Raw genomic sequence first — 21,084 nt, 5'->3', positions numbered from 1 at the left:
GGAGTATTTCATTCTGGTCCAAGCTGTTCATTCTGTGCATGTGCTGCAAAAATATGTTGGTGTTGCTATACGGCCTTGGCTTAATAAATGGGAAAAGAACAAAGTGTGTTGGACACATTTATACGATTTGATTGTCAAAATAGTCACACAATGGAATAGCCTGTTAATTAATTTTTCCAACTTCCTGGCGCCCAAAGTCCAGTCTTTCCATCACTGGTCAAAAGTCTGAACATACTCGAGTCAAATTATAGAATGGAAATAAAAATAGAAGGCAGAGTCTCGCAGATACAACAAAGGTTATGAAGGGTGTCATAGGAATAAATGGAGTTATGGTTGATTCGTATACAAAGACAGAGGTATTTGGAAACAAGGCATGAATCTGGCACATACTAGCTATCTAAATACACGAACTAGCTAACAATAATTGTCCATAATTACAGCCTCCACCTCGAAGACATGGTTTCTCTAAATGCAGTGGAAACTCACTAAAGCTTATTTCTTACCAAATCTGACCTCAGTCAGTTCTTTTTGGATTTTGTCTTCCTTTGTCTTCTGCAGCACAGAAACTGAAAAACAGCCACAGTGGACATCAGTAGCACAGTCACTGCAGTCAGCAATAGGAGCAGCACATCTAGACAGTAGTATGAGTACCAGGGCATCTTATAAGCCTCTGTACGCAGGTGAGGAGCCCCTTTGTGACGTATCACATATTCTACCCAGAATACAGCCTGATCCATGGGTGCCATTGGCTGATCTCTGTGCAGACGTGACATTCTTTGGATGTTCTGTCTGTAGCTGTCTTGATGGAGAAGTTCCTTAATACCTTGCTCAAAAGTCTTGCCATTAACATCACCCAGCTGAAGGATCTTTGCAGCTCCTCTGTCCTGCAAACGTAGAAGGTTGTCATACTGGTCAAAGAACAAGGGTATGCCGAGCACAGGGACTCCGTGGTAAATGGCCTCCTGGACTCCATTGGTTCCTCCGTGAGCTACAAAGACTCTGGTCTGTGGGTGGCCCAGGAGGTCCTTCTGTGGCATCCAGTCCACTATGAGAGTGTTGTTGCCCAGCGTAGAGGGACGCTCTCCTTTGTGTCTCCATATCACCTGATCAGAAGACAAAAAAAGGTGTATTTCCCACTTGTACATCAGCAGAAAGAGAATATAATGATGTTGCGACAAATAATGTCACCTAATAATCATGCGATTTTATTGTGAAGCACTTTTCAACATAGACTATTCAAATATGTAGACTGAACAGAAGAATCTCGAAAATTACAACACAACTCAGAGTGACATCAGCTTTAACAATAAAATCATTTTAAAAGTTTTATGGACTTTCTTGAAAATTGTATGCTAATTAACATGTTTCACAGATTGAGTCATTTATTTACATTGGCCATTAAATACTAAATGACATGAAAATATTTTCTTTTCCTTTATAAATCAATCAGTTTATCTTCTGTAACCACTTATCACTCATTAATCGGCCTAGGCAGTCTGCCAATTTGTCACAGAATTTTCAATCCCTTATGTAAAATGTTCTGTTCCTTGATATACTCATTTGTCCACCTGTAAAAGTTTTTTTTTCTGTGTATTTTAAAGTTAATATTTCTTTCAAATTGCAGTGTTTTCTAATGATAAGGTGCTGCATGTTCAAAGGTCGATGAGCTGATGCAAAGACAACAGATGCAGCAAATGTGTAACAATCCAAAGTACTACAAAGAAACGGTCCATCACAGAGCATCATTTACCTTCTGAGGCAGTTTGGCAAAAACGCTGGCAATTTCATTTGCGACTTCTTTGGGCAAAGCGTTAACCAACGTTCCCAGGGTCATGATGATCACTCCATGCTCCCCAGCACTTTGAACAAAGTCCTCCAGGTCTGCTGGCAGAGGCTGGGCTGGTTTGCACTGGAATCCTCCTATGTAGACAATATTTGGCATTGTGGGCCGAGGGAAATCAAATACAAAATCTGACCTGAACAGCCAAATGTCAGCCTCCTGAAGAAGGGAGATGATGTCACATCCTCCCTCAATATATTTATCACAAAGGGCTTTGTAGTGTGGCTCCACCATGAATCTCTGCTGGAACAATATAATGCTATAGAAAAACATGTTCTTGACCCTCTGGATGAAATTCATTTTGTCTGTTAGGCCTGATCCTGGCACTGGGATATAGGAGAGTGGTGAGGGGGCTAACACAAAGTGGCCCTCTCCACTGGTGATCCAGCGTACGTTGAGCACAACGGGCAGTTTGAGATATTTGGCCAACACAAGTCCTGGTGCCATGGCTGGATCAGTGAGAACCAGGTCATACTGGGAATCTTTTAAGCTTTTAATCAAATTTTGATTTTCAAGGATTTGAAGGACAGCATCAGCCCACAGTGAATGGGCCAGAGAAATCATAGAAAGGAAATCCATGGTGAGTTTCAAAGTCAGTAGTGAGGCCCCTTCTCTCTGCGCCTAAAAAGTTTTTGAAATAAATGTTTAAAAATTAGGTTAATACCATCAGCATTTAACACAAATGACTAAATGACTCACATGCAGTCCAACACATGTATCTATATTCAAATACCTGCATTTGCTCCTTTAGGAACACGTCAAAAAAATCCTCCATGCCTATACCAATTTCAAGTGTAATGGATGTGTACAGTGGAGACTTTTCAGGGATGTACCAGCTGGTGGACGCCCTGATCACAGTGAGGTTGTGTCCTCTGGCATGAAGTTCTTCTAGCAGAATCTTCATATTGATCCAGTGGCTGCCGTCTACAGGGAACACCAGAATGTTTCCTCCATGGCAACGTGGTGGGATGGAAATCAGACATAAGCTGAGAAATACAAACACTCCACACACACGGTGCAGTGACATGGTTCCTAAAATGTCAGGAAGAGAAAACTACAGTGTTAGTTAGAAATAAATAAAACACACGGGTCTTTTCTTCTAGCACGACAGGAAAGGATGAGAAGTGATAAAGCAGAAACGCATACGGAACTGAGAAATGCATACAAATGCAGCATGGACGATAGAGTGAGAAGTGAGAGCTCAGCAAAGGAGATTTCAGGAAGACCAGTCAGCTTTTTAGTCATCTTTGCTCAAACTTTGAATGTTTTACATTAAACAAAGTGGCTTTAGAAACCAGAGACAGTTAAATGTGTGAAAGTTTCCTGCCCAATATTAAATTGCTTACTATGAACTGATCCCAACAGCAGAACTGGATGCACATCATTCCACTACCTCTTTGGCCTACTGTGATAACTGCTTGGATGTCTGTGTCTTTGTTGGACCTTAGTTAGATAAGTCTCCCTTTTTCTCTGCAATTCTCCAGGCTTCTCCTCCTTTCCCTCACCTCACTTCATGGTGCATTATCCCTTAATACTCACCTCTCCTACCCTCCTTAGTCCCTCACAAACACTCCCAGACCTCACATAAAGTCGCACACACCTCTCGAAACTGAACTAAAGTGCACTGAACTGAACTGGAAAGAAGTGAAATGAAGTAAAGTTATCATTAATATTACAGATATTTGGATTTATTTTTAAATTAAAGAGCTTTCGACGTTCTTATCAGGATGATGAATTATAATTCATTTAATCTGTTCATGATTTTGAATTTGAATTCTATTGTCCCTTGTTAGCATCAGCTAACAAGGGATGTATAGATGTCTGCTTATAGAAGGAAGGACTACTCAAAACAAGAAATTTAACCTTGATCCACCTTTACTGCAGAGGATGGCAACACCTGGACAGGCTGCAGAAAGCTTTAACTCCAGTACAAATAAACTTTTCAAGTCCGTGCTAGAGCCAGCAAGGGATAACAACTAAGAAACGTACAAAAACGGAACTAGTGGCAAACTGCCACCTATGTAGTTCCAGTAGCAAGGAAACATTACCATAACATATTATCATTCAATATCCAATATGACTGGCATAAATATGAATAATAATAGTACCATTACAATAATGAAACCTCACTTAAATGCTGAAAAAGATCTGATTACTGTGTTTTTCTTTTCTCTTTTCTGATCAAGTCTTTTGAGCAAGACAAGCTACCCGGGCTATCCCTCTAATTATTGTAGGAAGTTATCATTTAAAGTGACAGATCAAGGATTGCCTTTATTCCAGTGCCGGCTTACTCGTTTTGCATATTAGGGATACCATTCCACCAGTGAATATATCCTCTAGGAGAAAATTCTAGGATACTGGTAAGACAATACAGCATGATTCAAACCACAACATGAAAACACCTCTGAAATTCACTTACCCATGCTCAAGAGAGGCAGCAGTAGTCCTTCTGGTCTACAGACTGACAGTCAATGAAAGGGATACCCTATGTGCTTGAGTTCAAACTCCAACTTCAGAGGTCATCCGTCCTATTATGGGTGAAAGAGTTACATGTGACACGTGTCACATGAAGCTGTGGAGCTGCTCTGAATTTTACGCAAATGACAGTGATTTTTTTCTTCTTTGTCATGGCATCTGATTTTCATTACCTTGCTTAGTGCTGTTGTGAAACAGCTGGTAGTACACATTACAGTGCACAGTTTTGTGAACGTGCTGCTTGCGCCATACCAACCTGTGACCTCTTTCATAAGAATATTAGAGTGACTTATGTAATGTTAACCCATTACCCATCTGTTCACGTTAGAAGTGCCCTTCAGAAAATACACGACTAAACTGTTATACTTAAAGCATGTTATGCCTGCTGAATGACTGCATTAATATGTATGCAACATTTCTTCTAAAACTTCAGAGTCAACAAAGAAATGCCTCATATAACTACCAAGAGCCTAAAATGCTTAACTTTACTGTAATTTAAGACAAAGAACAGCAGCATATGTTCAAATACATTTCTGTCTTGATTTATTTTTAGGTGAAAATAGCTGAAAGAAGATCACCTTGTGTTTCTCTGTCTGAAATGTAATTGCAGTGGATTAGTCTTGTTTGTTTAGGAAGGTTCCTGACTGACTGAAATGGGCCAAAAGTATCTAAGTGGTAGCCATGACAAAAGCTGGTTGAATTCACTAAACGCTAAGGAAAGGTGTTTCAGTGATTCCTTGATTATCTTTTTCAGCATAGGATACATTATTCCATCCTTTACATGTTACATTGTGTTCCTCAAGTAAAACTTTTCATGCAAACTATTCAGAATTAGAATTATTAAAAACGAAAACAAAAAACAAAGTTCTATATGAGTAAAATTTTATTGATCACTGCTTCAATTTACAATTTTTGTCCAGAATAACAGACTCCACCTTTAAGATATATTGCTGTCTAAATACAGGCTTTAGAGAACTCATTGAAGCTTGTTTCTTAAAAAAATTTGGCCTCAGTCAGTTCTGTTTGGATTTTGCCTTCCGTTTTCTTCTGCAGCACAGAAACTGAAAAACAGCCACAGTGGACATCAGTAGCACAGTCACTGCAGTCAGCAATAGGAGCAGCACATCTAGACAGTAGTATGAGTACCAGGGCATCTTATAAGCCTCTGTACGCAGGTGAGGAGCCCCTTTGTGACGTATCACATATTCTACCCAGAATACAGCCTGATCCATGGGTGCCATTGGCTGATCTCTGTGCAGACGTGACATTCTTTGGATGTTCTGTCTGTAGCTGTCTTGATGGAGAAGTTCCTTAATACCTTGCTCAAAAGTCTTGCCATTAACATCACCCAGCTGAAGGATCTTTGCAGCTCCTCTGTCCTGCAAACGTAGAAGGTTGTCATACTGGTCAAAGAACAAGGGTATGCCGAGCACAGGGACTCCGTGGTAAATGGCCTCCTGGACTCCATTGGTTCCTCCGTGAGCTACAAAGACTCTGGTCTGTGGGTGGCCCAGGAGGTCCTTCTGTGGCATCCAGTCCACTATGAGAGTGTTGTTGCCCAGCGTAGAGGGACGCTCTCCTTTGTGTCTCCATATCACCTGATCAGAAGACAAAAAAATAAAAGTTACTACATGTACGGAGGTTTTATGTATCTTCTTAAAAACTGTGAAATGCAATGTAACATGTTTCACAGATTGAGTCATTCATTTATACAAGGGCATTACATATTAAATGACATCAATATATTTTCTCTTCTTTTGTAAATCAATCACTTTGCATCAGGGCCCCTTCCTCAGTCCCTGTCTCAGCTCCCACCTGATCCCCTCCTCCTCCTCACCTCTTCTCCTCCTCTCACTCTCTGCAGCAGCTGGATGCAATAACCCATCTCATCACCATCATCAGTAGAACTCTGGGCAGCCGCAGTGCAGCACACCTGTCCCTCATCTCCTTCAATAAAAGCCGGCTCCACTTTCCACACCTCGCCAGATAGTTGCTTCAGCTCTAAGCATCTCTGCTGGCCGTGCTGCCCGGGTTCCCAGTCACTCCTGTCAGCCAGAAAACCAGAACCTGCGCTCTCCTCTGGAGGAGGAGGTTTCTCTGTCCCTGCCTGCCTCTGCATGCCCCCGCTGCCCAGCCTCTGGATCTCCTGGACCGCCACAACCACTCTCTGTCGCTCGCCAACCCCACCGGAGAACAAGCCTGGACCGCTGGTCTCCGGTAGCCTGCCCGCCCCCCTCCCAGTCCATAGTGAGTTCCTTAGTTAGATTATTCCTGGCTTCAGTTACACTCTGATTTCGCCCTTAGTTTCATTCACTCACTCCCTTTTAGTTCTTCCGGTTGTATATAATTTGTATTAAAATAAACTCATTTTTTTCCACCTGATCCAGCCGTGAGTGTGTGTGTGTGTTCTCTGCCTGGGTTCACCACTACATTCTGACCCCTTGTCTTCTGTATCCACATGTTATGACTCATTGAATACCCTGGGCAGACTACTAGTCTGTCACAGCCCTATACATCACTTGTAATCTGTTGTATCCAGTGAACTATTGATTTGTTCACCTGTAAACTTTTTTCCCCAATTTTCCTCTATATTTCAGAGTTTAGTTTAGTTATATGGTCTATGAGCTGATACAAAAACATGTCCTATGAATGCCTAAACACTCAAAGCACTGCAATGGTAAGGTCCATCACAGAACACCATTTACCTTCTGAGGAAGCCTGGCAAAAACACTGGCAATTTCATTTGCGACTTCTTTGGGCAAAGCGTTAACCAATGTTCCCAGGGTCATGATGATCACTCCATGCTCCCCAGCACTTTGAACAAAGTCCTCCAGGTCTGCTGGCAGAGGCTGGGCTGGTTTGCACTGGAATCCTCCAATGTAGACAATATTTGGCATTGTGGGCCGAGGGAAATCAAATACAAAATCTGACCTGAACAGCCAAATGTCAGCCTCCTGGAGAAGGGAGATGATGTCACATCCTCCCTCAATATATTTATTACAGAGGGTTTCATAGCATGGCTCCAACACAAATTTCTGCTGAAACAGTATAATGCTATGGAAAAGCATGTTCTTGACCCTCTGGATGAAATTCATTTTGTCTGTTAAGCCTGATCCTGGCACTGGGATATAGGAGAGTGGTGAGGGGGCTAACACAAAGTGGCCCTCTCCACTGGTGATCCAGCGTACGTTGAGCACAATGGGCAGTTTGAGATATTTGGCCAACACAAGCCCATGTGCTACAGCTGGATCAGTGAGGACAAGATCATAATTGGAATTTTTTAAACTGTTCATCATATTTTGATCTTCCAACATTTTAATGGTGGCATCAGCCCACAGTGAATGGGCATGGGAAAGCAGATACATGAAATGTGTAGTGACTTTGAAGAAAGTCAGTGGTGAAGCTCCTTCTCTCTGCATCTAAACACACAGAAGGAATGCGGTTAAAAAAGGGATTAATTCATACATAAATGACTAAACTAAATGAACAACATGGAGCCCAACACATGGATCACATGTATTCATACCTTCATATGCTCCTGTAGGAAAGCACCTAACATGTCTTCGAAGCTTTCCTTCGAATCAAATGTAATGGATGTGTACAGTGGAGACTTTTCAGGGATGTACCAACTGTTGTCCTCCCTGATCACAGTGAGGTTGTGTCCTCTGGCATGAAGTTCTTCAAGCAGAATCTTCATATTAACCCAGTGGCTGCCATCTAAAGGGAACACCAGAATGTTTCCTCCATGGCAACGTGGTGGGATGGAAATCAGACATAAGCTGAGGAATACAAACACTCCACACACACGGTGCAGTGACATGGTTCCTAAAATGTCAGGGAGAGAAATAAAAACATAAATCACCTTATCAGTGAACATAGCCTCTCTAAGAAATTAGCTAAGTTTTAGTTCAGTACAATATGGATAAACTCTCTAACCTCTCTGCTGTTTAAATAAAACAAGTACACCTGTAGGTTATTTTATATTTAAAATTAGTGAACATTTCACATAATGATGAGAAAATATAATGTGATTTAAACCACAAGACCATTTTCTTTCTGAAATTCACTTACCCATGCTCATGAGAGGCAGCAGTAGTCCTACTCACCCGTACACTGCAATTAAAAATAACCCCCTAGTATTTAACTTCAAACTAGTGTAAGAGGTCATCTGTCCCGTCACAGATTAATGATTTACATACGTGTTGTGTTACATGAAGCTATGGAGCTGCTGTGAATGTTCTGCAAATGACAGAGTGATTAGTGCTTTTTTGTGTTGTCAGCAAATGTCCATTGCTTCGTTTAGTAACGTTATTAAACAGGTGATAAAACCCTTTACAGTGTATTGTGTGCGGTGTTGTGAATGTGTTTTTTTGTTTGTTTTTTTGCTGTTCAAATGTCAGTGCTTGCCAAATCACCTGCTGTTTCTCAATCTGAACAAGGTCTCACACTTACATATGACTAGAGATGCAGTGGATTAGTCTTTTTATTTTGGAAATTTTCTGACTTTGTGAAATGGGCCAAAGTATGTCAGTGGCAGCCATGAAAAAGCTGCCCAAATTCACTAAATGCTAACGAAAAGTTTTTAAAGGCTTTCTCTCATCTTCTTTAGCACAGGATGCACTGGTCCTTCCTTTATGGAAAGCACAGTGTTGTGTTCCTGAAGGTAAATTTCATGCATTACATTGAGCATTGATAATTTAAAAAGCAAAGTTTCTTTTGAGTAAAGATTTATTGATCATTGTTCAATCAAATATGAAATGGAAGAGAACTTTTCACACATTTCATTGAATGAATAGATTGCCGTTTTACATCAGAAATAATTAAGAGATACAAATAGGATAACTTAAAGGTGGAGTGTGTGTTGCTATCCAGTGTGTTTCATGTCAGATTCAGAGAAGGTTTCCAGCTCCTCTCTCTTGCAAACGTAGAAGGTTGTCATACTGGTCAAAGAACAAGGGTATGCCGAGCACAGGGACTCCGTGGTAAATGGCCTCCTGGACTCCATTGGTTCCTCCGTGAGCGACAAAGACTCTGGTCTGTGGGTGGCCCAGGAGGTCCTTCTGTGGCATCCAGTCCACTATGAGAGTGTTGTTGCCCAGCGTAGAGGGACGCTCTCCTTTACATAGCTTAAGTTGGAAAATATTTAATACATAAATGATTAAATGACCCATATGGAGCACAATACAAACAAAACATTTGCATATACTAGTTAAGACCATGTATATCTTGAGTTTCCAATGACTTCTATGACTATTATTTCATGATGGGTGATGATGATGATGGATGATCAGTCTGCCAGTGAAACAGGCGCTTTACACTAAGTGGAATAATGAAGAAGGAGGGTTACCTCCATTTTCTTCAGGAAAACCTAAAGCTACCAGACGGAAAGTTGGGTCTTAGACGCAGTTGGGTGTTCCAAAAAGACAATGACCCAAAACACACATCAAAGACAGAAAAGGTTAAATCATACCACAATTTAGGTTTTAGACTGACTGTCTCAAAGTCCTGTTTTAAATCCCATCAAAAACCTGTGGCCTGTGATGAAGAAATAAGATTATTTCAGAAAGCCAACAAATGTAGTAAAATTGCACCAATTCTGTCAAGAGGAGCGGTCAGAGATACAACCAGAGGCTTCTCAGACGCTCGTCAACAGCTAGCAAAAGAGACTTGAGGTAAAAATGGCCAAGGAACATTTAACCAAATCTTATTTTTGCTCTGTGTATAATTTTGACCCAGCAGATTTTGTTGTATTTCCGAAAGACTAATAATTCTCTGAAGTAATCAAAATGCATAACTGTTTTTGGACAAAGGTCCATGGATTTCAATGATTCCATTGCAGAAAAGCTGAGTTTTGTGAGTCATTGGCAACTCAGGACTGCCATATTGATTTGCACAATCTTTACAAGTGTTTGTAAATTTATGTTCACAACTATATCCTCAATGATATGCCTTCATAGGCTCCCTTAGGTAGACATCAAAAAATGACCTCTAAGGCCTCCTCCAAATCGATTCTAATGGATGTGTAGAGCAGAGACTTTTCAGGGCTGTACTAGCTCGTGGATTCCCTGATCATATTGAGGTTGTGTCCTTTGGCATGAAGGGAAACAAAGTGATTATTTCTTCTTTGTCATGTCATCAAATTTCCATCGCTTCTGTTTCTAATGTTGTCACCCTTTGCAGTGTACTGTGTGTAGTGCTGTGAATGAGATTTTGATGTCAGACAAGATCAGTACTTGCACCATACCAACCTGTGAACCCTTTCAAAGGAATCATGGCTTTATCTTATCGCAGTTTTTGACCTGGAGGTTTGTTTGTTTTGTGCCAAATGTAGTGAACTCAGTTGATCTGAGACATGTCCTCTCACAGCACTCTTAGGATCAGTAGTAGGATTAAGGATTAAATGACGTCATTATATTTTGCAAATTACTATGGGCATCTTACACTATTTCTGGTTATGCATGCCTTGTGACAAGAATTTTAATCATCCCTTATTTTTATGAGACATGGGATGGCTAATAAGTCACTGATTAATGAAGCACATTTGTTTCTTACCTGAGAGTCCATTACTTTCCATTACACTGGAAATATTTAGAAAATTGTTTGTGTATGTCTCCAGTTTTGGTGACAATGCAATAAAGCCAGTAAACTTTAAAACACTGCAGACAACCAGTCACTGGTCCTAAATAGCAAAACAGCACACATTACAAGGAAAAACAAGGAAGCACTTTAAAACTACGTTGTCATAATAAGTGACACAGATCGTGATCAGGCACATTCTAGATATGTTTAGGTAATCATGGGTGCCTCTACATTGTGCTTATATGTTTATATAAAAACAAGCATCTCTCTTTTCTTACCAAGTAAACACAATGTAGTAATTGAGCAGTTTCTGCCAGGTCCTGTTGCCTGACTTTTTCTGGTGTCTTGCGAATTCCAGCAGGATGCAAACTATATAGAGGCAGAGGAAAGTCATTCACCGATAAACTTCTTTCCACAAAAATTATCATTTCTTGCATTGGATGAGAGACAAATAGAGTTATTATAGATGTCATGAGCACAAACACCCACTTTTCTGTGTTGAAAAGTTAAACTGATATCACTTTGCCACTGATAAACACAACATAAACAACCAACCCAAAAGCTCGTCACGTGTATAGCATGCACATTTTTATTTTGGCACGAACAGGAAGGATGCTGGTACCCATGTGAAATGTGGAATTGCTTATTCCCCCATGTCCTCCCATTCCAGTTACATCAAACATTTTCATGTGTCTTTAGAAAATCAATTTAACCACAGCTTACCAAAACTGAAGGGTTTCCCCCATGTATGATGTTAAAAGTGGTTTCATGCTAGCTGGAGGAGGATGAAAAACCGTGCCAGCTTCTTCCATGAAAAATAATTTCCTTACTAATCGAGAGAACACTGTCAGGCAGCATTTCAAGATCCCCCATACTGTAAAGGGGTAAAGATGTTGTGATTGACATCACAAAAAAAGGAAAACCTGGTAGCACTGATTACTTCAAGTTGAGATTACTGAACAACACATGATTGTGTTCTTAGGCACCTCTGCACTGCAACTTGGCAAATGCTTCTTTCATTTGAAATTGCACATTTTATGAAGATAAAATGATGCTTCTGAATCACTTTGTGCATGCTGGTGTTTAACTTACCCCTCCAGGGCAATGGGCAGACATGACAGGAAACTGCTCCACATCAGCTTTTACAGTTTGTAGACCTTATTTTTCCAGGTGCTTCCTATGGCAGTTCACTCTCCACCATAATGTGTGTGCAGATTTGACAGACTTCATCAGCTGTCACATAATTCTCATTAAATAACAAATTCAAAATGATTAACAGCAAAATGTAAACAACGACAAAGGCATTGAAGAGCGAACCTGCCTGGCCACTCTCACAGAAGTACGCAATGTTATACATCTTATCTAACTGCTTAAATCTGGATAAATAAATGTTGCCATCAAAGTATCAGATGGGTTGTTTTTGTTACAGTCTGCACAAGCCATTTTCATTTTTCAGTAGGGCTCCGGACAGGATAATGACCGTGTGGAAACCCAGGGATGTCTGACTCATGCATCACTGAGGGGTCTCTCCTGCCCCGTACGTGATGAACGTGAAAAGCTTGAAGCCACAAAATATAAGAGCTGTCGGGCAAAAAAATTAATGAGAAGTTTCTCACCTGCAGTTTATTTGTTCAGTTGCTGAGTTAGCTCCATTCTTTCCTGCTTGTATTGGAATTTCAGTTCAGTGGGAAGGGCTTTGCTTTCTAACTCAACACGATTGTCAAACTACGACTACATGATTTAGGAAACGAGTTGTAATAGTTGTGCTGAATTATTTAATCATTAATAAATAATGTTAAATCCATTACTTTAATTTGTGTGTAACAAATTTCTGTCCAGAGACTGTAGAAAAAAATAACCTTTTGGCAAACTTTCTCACATTTGCAGTACATCACATAATGACGAATAAAAGCAGCGTAAGTCAGAATGATGATAACTAGTACATGAAGGCTGAATGTGAAGCTTGATTGTTCATTGAAATTACGAATTGTAAAAAGTCAAACATATGTTTTTAATTTTGAAAGTTTTAAAATGATAACACTTGTTTCACACATGCTACAGTATAAATAGGACTTTTGGCTTACATATGGCCTACTAATGCTGTTCTACAGTCATCAAATGTAATCTTATCAAACTATCAACAAAATAACTACAATTACCACAATACTGAAAAATACTGTCATTTTCCATAATCAAATACTGTTTCATTCCTTAATTTTACATGAGATCATCTGTATTTTTTGACTTTTTAATGTTTAATAATGGATACTTGCATGTACAAAAACATTAAATTAGATAGATAGATAGATGGATAGATAGATAGATAGATAGATAGATAGATAGATAGATAGATAGATAGATAGATAGATAGATAGATAGATAGATAGATAGATAGATAGATAGATAGATAGATAGATAGATAGATAGATAGATAGATAGATAGATAGATAGATAGATAGATAGAGACTTGTTGCTAATGCTTACATAACCTTTTCTAGTAAAAGTTACATTTACATGTGGGGTAATTGAATATTGGTTTAGGTTTTTCTAAATGGAATGCTTTTATGAATGAGGAAACACTTTAAGAGAAGTTCCACTGGAAAATGACTCAGCATGCCTTTAAAGTGCCTGATACAAACACATCAATCTGATCAGACAAGTGGAATCTCAGTCAATGTCAAAAAGAACACATTCCTACTTTCAGACAGAAAGTGAGCAGGTACACACTTGCCAAATATCTCCCCTATTATTGGGACACCATATATGCTTGCATATGTGCATGCGTGTGTGTTTGTGTGTGTAACAGTCCTGCTCAAGTTTCCTTGGGCTGGAGATGATGATGATCTCAGCGCGTTACAGCCGGATCCTCTAGCTGACAGATGAAGAACTTAAAAACAAACACAACCCAAAGATACACCCTGATGAAGTTTCTCTCTCATGTGCTAACCTGCTCAAGTAAGACATGTATTGCACAAGCAACCTCAGTTGTTTAGTGATGGATAGCTTTTTGCGAAAAATGTAAAATTCTTTTCTAGTTTGTGAACAAAAACCCTCTTCAGGAGTAGAGACTGAACTTGGTAAACTTTGGTTTGGTTGCTCACACAACAGACCTCAGTTTGTTATTTATAATCCCTCTTACAGATACACACAAGCAAACTGACCTTTAATTTTTCTAACTTCCAGTAAATTAAAGAACAGATAAGTAATCTGAGACAAAATATAAAACTGATTACAGGCTCTGTCTTAGACAGCTGCTTTTGATATGTCTTTGTTTTCTGAAATGTACACGTTTAAATTACATCTTGCGAGATAACTTCAATAGGACACCAGTGAAAAGCCTGTTTATTATGTAATAACATGGGATCTGCAATTTACCACAAGGATAAACTGACATCTGATCAAACAATTAAGACACTGTCAGGAAGTTGTCATACAGTGAGCTACACAGCATAAACTGTACATTTGCACCACAGTAAGGTCAGGTATCATTTATAAACGTAGTCTGTATTAGAAGACTGTACATGTCTTTGTGATTTGCAACATGTTGCATTCACTGCAGAGTGAAAAACAATTTTCACTCAGTCCTGTCTTTAATTTTATACTGGAATACTTGGAAAATAACATAGCATTGTTGCAGTGTAATGCAGTTGCAAGCAGGGACTGTTTTAGCAGTTCCTCCTTTTATGGTCAGGAAGTTCAGAGAGCAAGATTTGAAATGAAGCTGCCAAAAACAATTCCAATAGAAAGGTAAATTTGAAGAATATCGGCCCAGAAGAGAAATGATAAAAACACATGGATGCCATGAAATGAATTATGTGAATTTTGTCATTGTTTGTCTATAAGAGATTATGTTACACATCTGTCTTTCGGGTTTTAGATGTCCAAGCTTTCTGAAAGCAGTTAGTCATCCGAAAATTGAAGACACAGCAATTCCTGCTAAATTAATGCAACAAAACTGTCATAAAGTTGAATGCCTCTGCAATTGGACCGACTGCATAGAAAGGAACAGACATCTAAAAACTTGTAGCATAATCTGGAAGACAGTTGGCAGTAAACTAAAGTCTGTGCGATTTGCAGTATGTTAAAATATGTAAGAAGTTGGCAAGTTTTCTTCTCTCAAAATGAACTTTTGAAACTTTAATAATCGTATGTCCTACTTATATTTCTAACATATCTTGCCAGAAGACCTTCTCATAATAATTAATTTATTAATCATCTCTTTTTAAATTATATCTGCTAATTAACTTGATTAGAAAATATCGATCCATTAAAGTGAACAAAGGTAGTAACCTGAGAGAGCCTGACATCTTCACATTTACAGCTTATGTAACAAACAGCTGTAGCCAAAAAACTCCACAAAGTTTATTTATTTTCCTTCACAACGGCAAGTTGTTTCCTACCACCTCAGATTTTCTCTTTTATTCATAAATAGTGACTGAAAACGGGTAAAAATAAACGTCTTACACGGTGCAGTCCCTCATAAAGACATTAACAATTGTAAACATTACTGTCTTTTGAACAGCTTACATAAAGATCCCACACAGTAACAGGGCCTTTATCATCATTTACAGTCTATCAGAGGTAAAAGTTACTGATACAAAGACATACTGTGTTGCTCTTGGCTCACGGCCACACTGTCTGAGACAGCATATTTGACTGATGAGTCTACTGTATATTTCTGCTGCAGATATCCACCGAAAAGAGAAAGCACCTGAATGCACAAGCAAAACCAGCATTAACTAAAATGGAAAACATCCACCACATTCTCATCAAGGTCCAAAGTTTAACAATGTTAACGTCTGCTTTACTTTCTGCTGTGTCCAGTCAGCCATCTGGCAAAGATCAAAACCTCCTCGGGGCTTATGATTCCATTCACCGTCTTCATGAACATGATTCAGCGTAGCACCTTAGTGACCTCTACACGTGTGCACACAAATGCAAAGTCACACACACGTGTGAACACAAGGGAATGTGTTTTTCCATCCATAACGCTCAATCTGTCTTCCATTCTGGACACGGAGAACGTCACTGTAGCACTGACAGCTCTGGGGGCAACGCATTCAAATGCACATGTGCAGCACATACAAGCAGGCCAGTATGATGACTGTTTTAAGCACTGGGGTGATAAATCACTGATGCCTGATGCTGGACTATGTCTGACATCTGATTCTTGCAATAACAACAGTTCTTGTTTTGAAGTGGAGTTTGTATTTTAATTAAGTTGAACAGCGGTTCCAGCAGGCTCAGAATATTAGCTGGCATTGGGAATCTCTTACTTATGTCATACAGCAAAAAAAAGGTCATACATGTGAGAAAATACATTGTATATGAGCTGTAGTAAATGAACAATGAAAGAACAAACTCTAAGACGCAGTTTGTGTCCAAACCTTATGTTCACACATCTAGCAGTCCAACAACAAGCAAACTTGCTCCCACTTGGTAAAATCTGAAAAAGAGAAGTTTTGATGTCAGCTCTGAAAACTCTGTCCTTGAATCCAAATTGACCTGCTGCAAACAAAATAGAGAGGAGACCTGGAACACACTAGAGAGACTATATATTCCATCTGGTCAGGGGATGCCTAAGATTTAAGTGAAAAAGACCACCGTTCAGCCCCCCAGACCCTGATGACTGTATGAAAATAGATGTATGAATGGATGGACCTCATGTTGCAAATTAGCAATATGTTGACAAAAAGATAACGGCAAACAATAGTGCCACATTGCCTGATGTGAAATGGTTCTGGTAGTCCTGTTGTGGCAGATTTCACACATTTGTTAGAATTCTGAGCCCCCTCAGAGCTGCTAAAGAGTTTTATCCACTCAGTCTACACTGACTTAAATGTCCCTTTGATGTCTCCATCCTCAGAATGAGTTCTGTCAGCAGCATACAGGAGCTGAAAGTTGAGCAGCTGGACAAACTATCCATCAGGAATCAATGAGTGACAGCAGAAACTCACAGAATAAAAGTGGTGTTCATCAGAGCGCAATGGAAAGAAGTCCTCAGTGTTTTTATGTACAGAATAACTGATTTTATTGATTTCCGTCTTGTGAAGTGAAAGCAGAAAGCTAACAGTGGCAACGGGAAGCTGATCAATCAGGACAGACATCATCAAAAAGTTCACAATATATAAATAGCAGAAGGTATGGAGAAATTAAGCATCTGTCAGTGGAGACAATGCATTACTGAGCAGGTTGGAGGAAAAATAGACTTGAAATGTCTGTTCACCTCACATTCATGAGCACAGGAAAGGAGAAAACTGAAATGCTAGCAGCAACTTTGAAGCTGTAGTTGCCTAAACATTAATTAGTACTAATCTCACACTTACAAGGCTAAAACTTTGTTTTGCAAATGTTTGCAACGCTTGCTTTACCATGTTGGTATGGTAATATTTTCTGATCAACACCATGCATGGGAAAACTGGTTATACTTGGTTGTAAACCAACTGGGGAAAGTGAAATTTTAGCTTAATGATGGTGCTAAATGGCCAACAATTGGGAGATCATTAAGTTGGATTTATCCTCTACAGACTTTGATTATCTGTAGCCAGTTTCCCAATCATTATTGAGAAATTTCTGTCAAAACCACAAATGTTACTCTGAAATTAAAGGAAATGTAAGAGAGCTGCAAAGCTGGTAGGTCTCCTCCTCTTGGAAACATGATCCCAAGACAACTTGAAAGTTGATCAGACCAACATCCCTCAAAAGCCCATTCAAAGAAAGCAATCTGTGCAGGTTGTGTTTTTTTTTTTTTACACCATAATCTTCACAGACAACACCAAACTCTGTGGCCAACACTTGCTGGCTAAGGAAGAGCATAGAAGGGAAGAGGAAAGGGCATGTCTGCCGTGCGTCACCCCTCATGGGAATCAATTTTGATCTCTTTGGTAAAATTCCACTTCGTTGAAACACTTTAATCACTCTGAAATGGGGTTTGTGAGCTCTTCCATGTGCAGCACAAACTCTGAATATGCAACTCAGAGACTTTGGACTATTCAGAGTTCCATTGAGCGTATGTGAGAGGTCTTACACTGTTATCAAAAAGTAGTACCTGTTATTCTTTTCCTAAACTACAACCCTGCTTATCTTATGAAGAAGGACTAATATTAAGCACAATATACAGTAAACACATCAAGATTTATGGCTCCATAGACATCGTTTTAAAATGCAAACCCAATAAGTCCACAAATGCCCAATGTACTGCTGTCGTGTGTGGATGTATGTTTAGGCTTTGGAGTTCAAGTCCGTGTGCCCCATGCAAAGTTATAGTCAGAAATGTTGTTTTGCCTAACCCTAACCCTGAACCAGGCCTGTGTTTAGGCACAAGGACCTCATGCAGAACACAGAGTAGTTCAGTCACGCCTTGTTAAAAGATCTCTGTAACTTAATGTTTACACTGGAGGGTCTGTGGTAAATAGCCATAAACAGTGGAAAGGTTAAGGCCACAGTGTGATGTAAGCAGTGGAGAAGTCAACTCATGATGACACCACACACACACACATAGACACACACACACACACACACACACACACACACATAGACACACACACACACACACACACATGCCAAAACCACCACCGCTACCCAATAGTGGGCAGCAAATGCATAGCTTTCAATTAAGTCACCACCGTACTTGGCATTATGTTTGGTGGTTAGTTTGCAAGAAAACTAACAAAAGAAATCAGTGCAACTACAACAATGCAGAAAGAAAAAATAACAAAATATAGCAACCATAGCTGTGTGATATATTCACAATAGATTCAATGAACAGAAATGTGTCAGTGTATCGTCTCGGCGCTTCATTTGTCTGGGTAATTTGTAAGCATATTCCACTTGCTGTTGCTCTTGTTGCAGTCAAAAAAAGTTGCCAAATGCACTGAGAATATTAAATTAGAACTCAATGCACATTTACATCTTTTCAATTTACAACAGCGTGCTTAGCAAACTGTCCAAATTCTGGACAGACGAACTGTTGAGTAGTTTAACAGTGAGCCAGTCTGAGAAACATAAACTCCGCCGCCTGTCTTCTGTACTCACCCACCTTAAAAATCCCACTCAGGATCAGTTGTAGCTGTAATTGCATCCCCAGGCCCCGGACTCAGACCTGTTACCTCCCACCCCCAGTGTCGTCTGCGCTGTATCATAACCTGGACACACGTCAAACACCTTTAAAAGCTCAAGCTCCCGAGTCAGAGCCAAATATCTGTCTCACATTCAAAAGGAGTCTCAACTCCTTCCTTGGAGTGTTATAACAACCCTGTAATCACAGACTGCATACGTCACATGGGGTGTGCAAACAGATATATTGTGCATGTATTCATGCTCAAATGATTTTTCAGACAGTTCACACAACCTCCCACACTACACACAGACTGGCAAACAAGACACCAGCGCAGTTTTAATCTTTGTTTACATGTTTTTATCTGTACTGTCTGGGTTGCACAGCTCAAACTTGAATTTGATATTTATTCTTAATCAACTGGAAACTCTTCTTCTTTCCTGGTGTCTTCAGTATCAAGGTTACTATATAAATACAATGAGACAAGTCTGGGAAGGAAATAGCAGTTAAAACTGCTTGTCAAAAGTATTACACACCTCTCTGCCTTCAAGTGTGTGTGTATTTGTGTGCAAACAGAGGTGCATGGATCATTGTGTGACCATCATTTTTGCTTTAAGTCAAATCTAATCAAATCAAAAAAAAAAAAGGCCTGTTCCATAATCATGTCTCCTACTATTTACTCTGAGTCTGTGAACTTCATGTTATGTATCATACAGATTTCTCGTTTCTTTTTTGTCTCCTTTTTTTGGCCCCAAGTTTGTTTTTAGAAGCCTAACACACGGAACAGGAAACAGAACAAAAGCTGCTTATGTAAGGGATGCATAACTAAATAAAAAAAGCCTTGCAGTTGTGCTGAAACATGTTTAAACACACGTGTTTATATGCATGGACACATACAGTGTAATGTAGCACTCAGAGTAAAAGCAGAGACTTAAGGCTGAGTTTATAAAGCTTTATCAGTTGACAAAGGAGTAACTGAATCAGTGTTTTCAAAGGGGAATGGTGATCTCAGGACAGTGATTGACACATTAGACTTTTTCCTTGACGCAGACCAGATTGAGGATCTGGATGTTATCTTATCCGTGGAGGCACTCTTCAACTTGAAACAACTTGTATCCACATTAGTAACAGAGACTTCTAACTCGATTCTTCCTATCCTTGCAGCACTAATCTTGGTTTGCTGTAAGTAAATATCTTTTTGTTTAAAACAGACAGCATCTTAGAGGCTGCGTTGAACTCTGGCTCTTTCTTGTAACCAGCTAATCATTATTTATCATTTGTCTTTAACAAGAGCATTATATTCTATTTTTCTCTTAAGAGTGGAAGCTAGACAGCAGACAAACTTATTGTTCCATAAGGCTCTGGCCTCCATTAGTGTATAAACCTATTGTGGTTTCTGGTCATCTATCAAATTACCACAGTCACTTTATGTGGTGTATCAGTCTGATTTTACAGCCAGTTGACTCAAAAAAACCCACAGAAAATCCCCCTGATCTGCCGTTTCTGGAATAGTATTCTGTCTGCAGACAGAATAATCAAACATTGAACAGTGATGTCAGTGCACAGATGCACACACACACAATAATGCACAACCCTCTCTTTGTTTGGTCTTTTGTGCTTCTCATCCCTCTCTCAGTTTTTCCAGCCTCCCATCTATTTGACAGTTTTGTTGAGTAGTTTTAAGGTAAGGAATTTAAAATTAATCCCTCTCATTGGTGTTGGGTTTGCGATAAAACCAAGCGATTGACAGCTCTTGAGGCTTTCTCCAGAGGGCTGGTTTGAAATGTCTGACACACTGTACATCCAAACATGACACTCAGCTCAACAAAGAGTCAGATTACACTCAGCACCATCCTCTGATGGAACATAAAACAAAAAGAGGACATGCCTCAGCACCGTTTCCCACCTTGATTTTATGTCTGGCATTTTCCAGGATATTAAAGCACAGCATGTTCAGTGGTCACCTAAAAAGTGATTGGAAACAAAAAAAGGGAGTTCCTTGCTTCAATGATTATGCCAAAAAAAGCAATTATGCCAGTGATGCTACTTTTTCCACAGTCAAAAGTGTCTTGACTAACCAAATATTGCACAATCAAGTTTATTCAGGTCTTAACCAAAGTTTGCACTCAGGCTA

At 39.6% G+C, this 21,084-nt stretch overlaps 2 protein-coding genes across 2 annotated transcripts; both read right to left on the bottom strand.

Moving 5' to 3' along the window:
- Positions 1 to 104: 104 nt before the first annotated feature.
- LOC111565989 (UDP-glucuronosyltransferase 2C1-like) lies at positions 105 to 4,488 on the bottom strand. The gene is made up of 4 exons (XM_023266329.3): positions 4,260 to 4,488; positions 2,574 to 2,872; positions 1,751 to 2,461; positions 105 to 1,103 (listed from the first exon to the last, which is right to left on the bottom strand). The coding sequence occupies exons 1-4, from the start codon at positions 4,261 to 4,263 to the stop codon at positions 519 to 521; spliced, it is 1,599 nt and encodes a 532-aa protein (XP_023122097.1). The 5' UTR covers positions 4,264 to 4,488; the 3' UTR covers positions 105 to 518.
- A 692-nt stretch (positions 4,489 to 5,180) lies between these two features.
- On the bottom strand, positions 5,181 to 8,494 carry LOC111565959 (UDP-glucuronosyltransferase 1-2-like). Its single transcript, XM_023266299.3, has 4 exons — positions 8,387 to 8,494; positions 7,842 to 8,140; positions 7,021 to 7,734; positions 5,181 to 5,913 (listed from the first exon to the last, which is right to left on the bottom strand). Exons 1-4 carry the CDS (start codon positions 8,394 to 8,396, stop codon positions 5,329 to 5,331), a joined length of 1,608 nt encoding a protein of 535 aa, XP_023122067.1. The 5' UTR covers positions 8,397 to 8,494; the 3' UTR covers positions 5,181 to 5,328.
- Between the last annotated feature and the right edge of the window lie 12,590 nt (positions 8,495 to 21,084).

The sequence above is a fragment of the Amphiprion ocellaris genome, chromosome 14, assembly GCF_022539595.1.
Source record: "Amphiprion ocellaris isolate individual 3 ecotype Okinawa chromosome 14, ASM2253959v1, whole genome shotgun sequence".
Taxonomy (NCBI): domain Eukaryota; kingdom Metazoa; phylum Chordata; class Actinopteri; family Pomacentridae; genus Amphiprion; species Amphiprion ocellaris.
Note: the sequence above shows the minus strand (reverse complement) of the source record. Positions and strands in the feature narration are given on the sequence as shown.

Coding starts and splice junctions, on each gene's coding strand:
- LOC111565989 (XM_023266329.3), bottom strand. Junction 2,462..2,573: donor TCCTAAAGGAGCAAATGCAG/GTATTTGAATAT, acceptor AAAACTTTTTAG/GCGCAGAGAGAAGGGGCCTC. Junction 1,104..1,750: donor TTGCCAAACTGCCTCAGAAG/GTAAATGATGCT, acceptor TCTTCTGATCAG/GTGATATGGAGACACAAAGG.
- LOC111565959 (XM_023266299.3), bottom strand. Junction 7,735..7,841: donor TCCTACAGGAGCATATGAAG/GTATGAATACAT, acceptor CTGTGTGTTTAG/ATGCAGAGAGAAGGAGCTTC. Junction 5,914..7,020: donor TTGCCAGGCTTCCTCAGAAG/GTAAATGGTGTT, acceptor TCTTCTGATCAG/GTGATATGGAGACACAAAGG.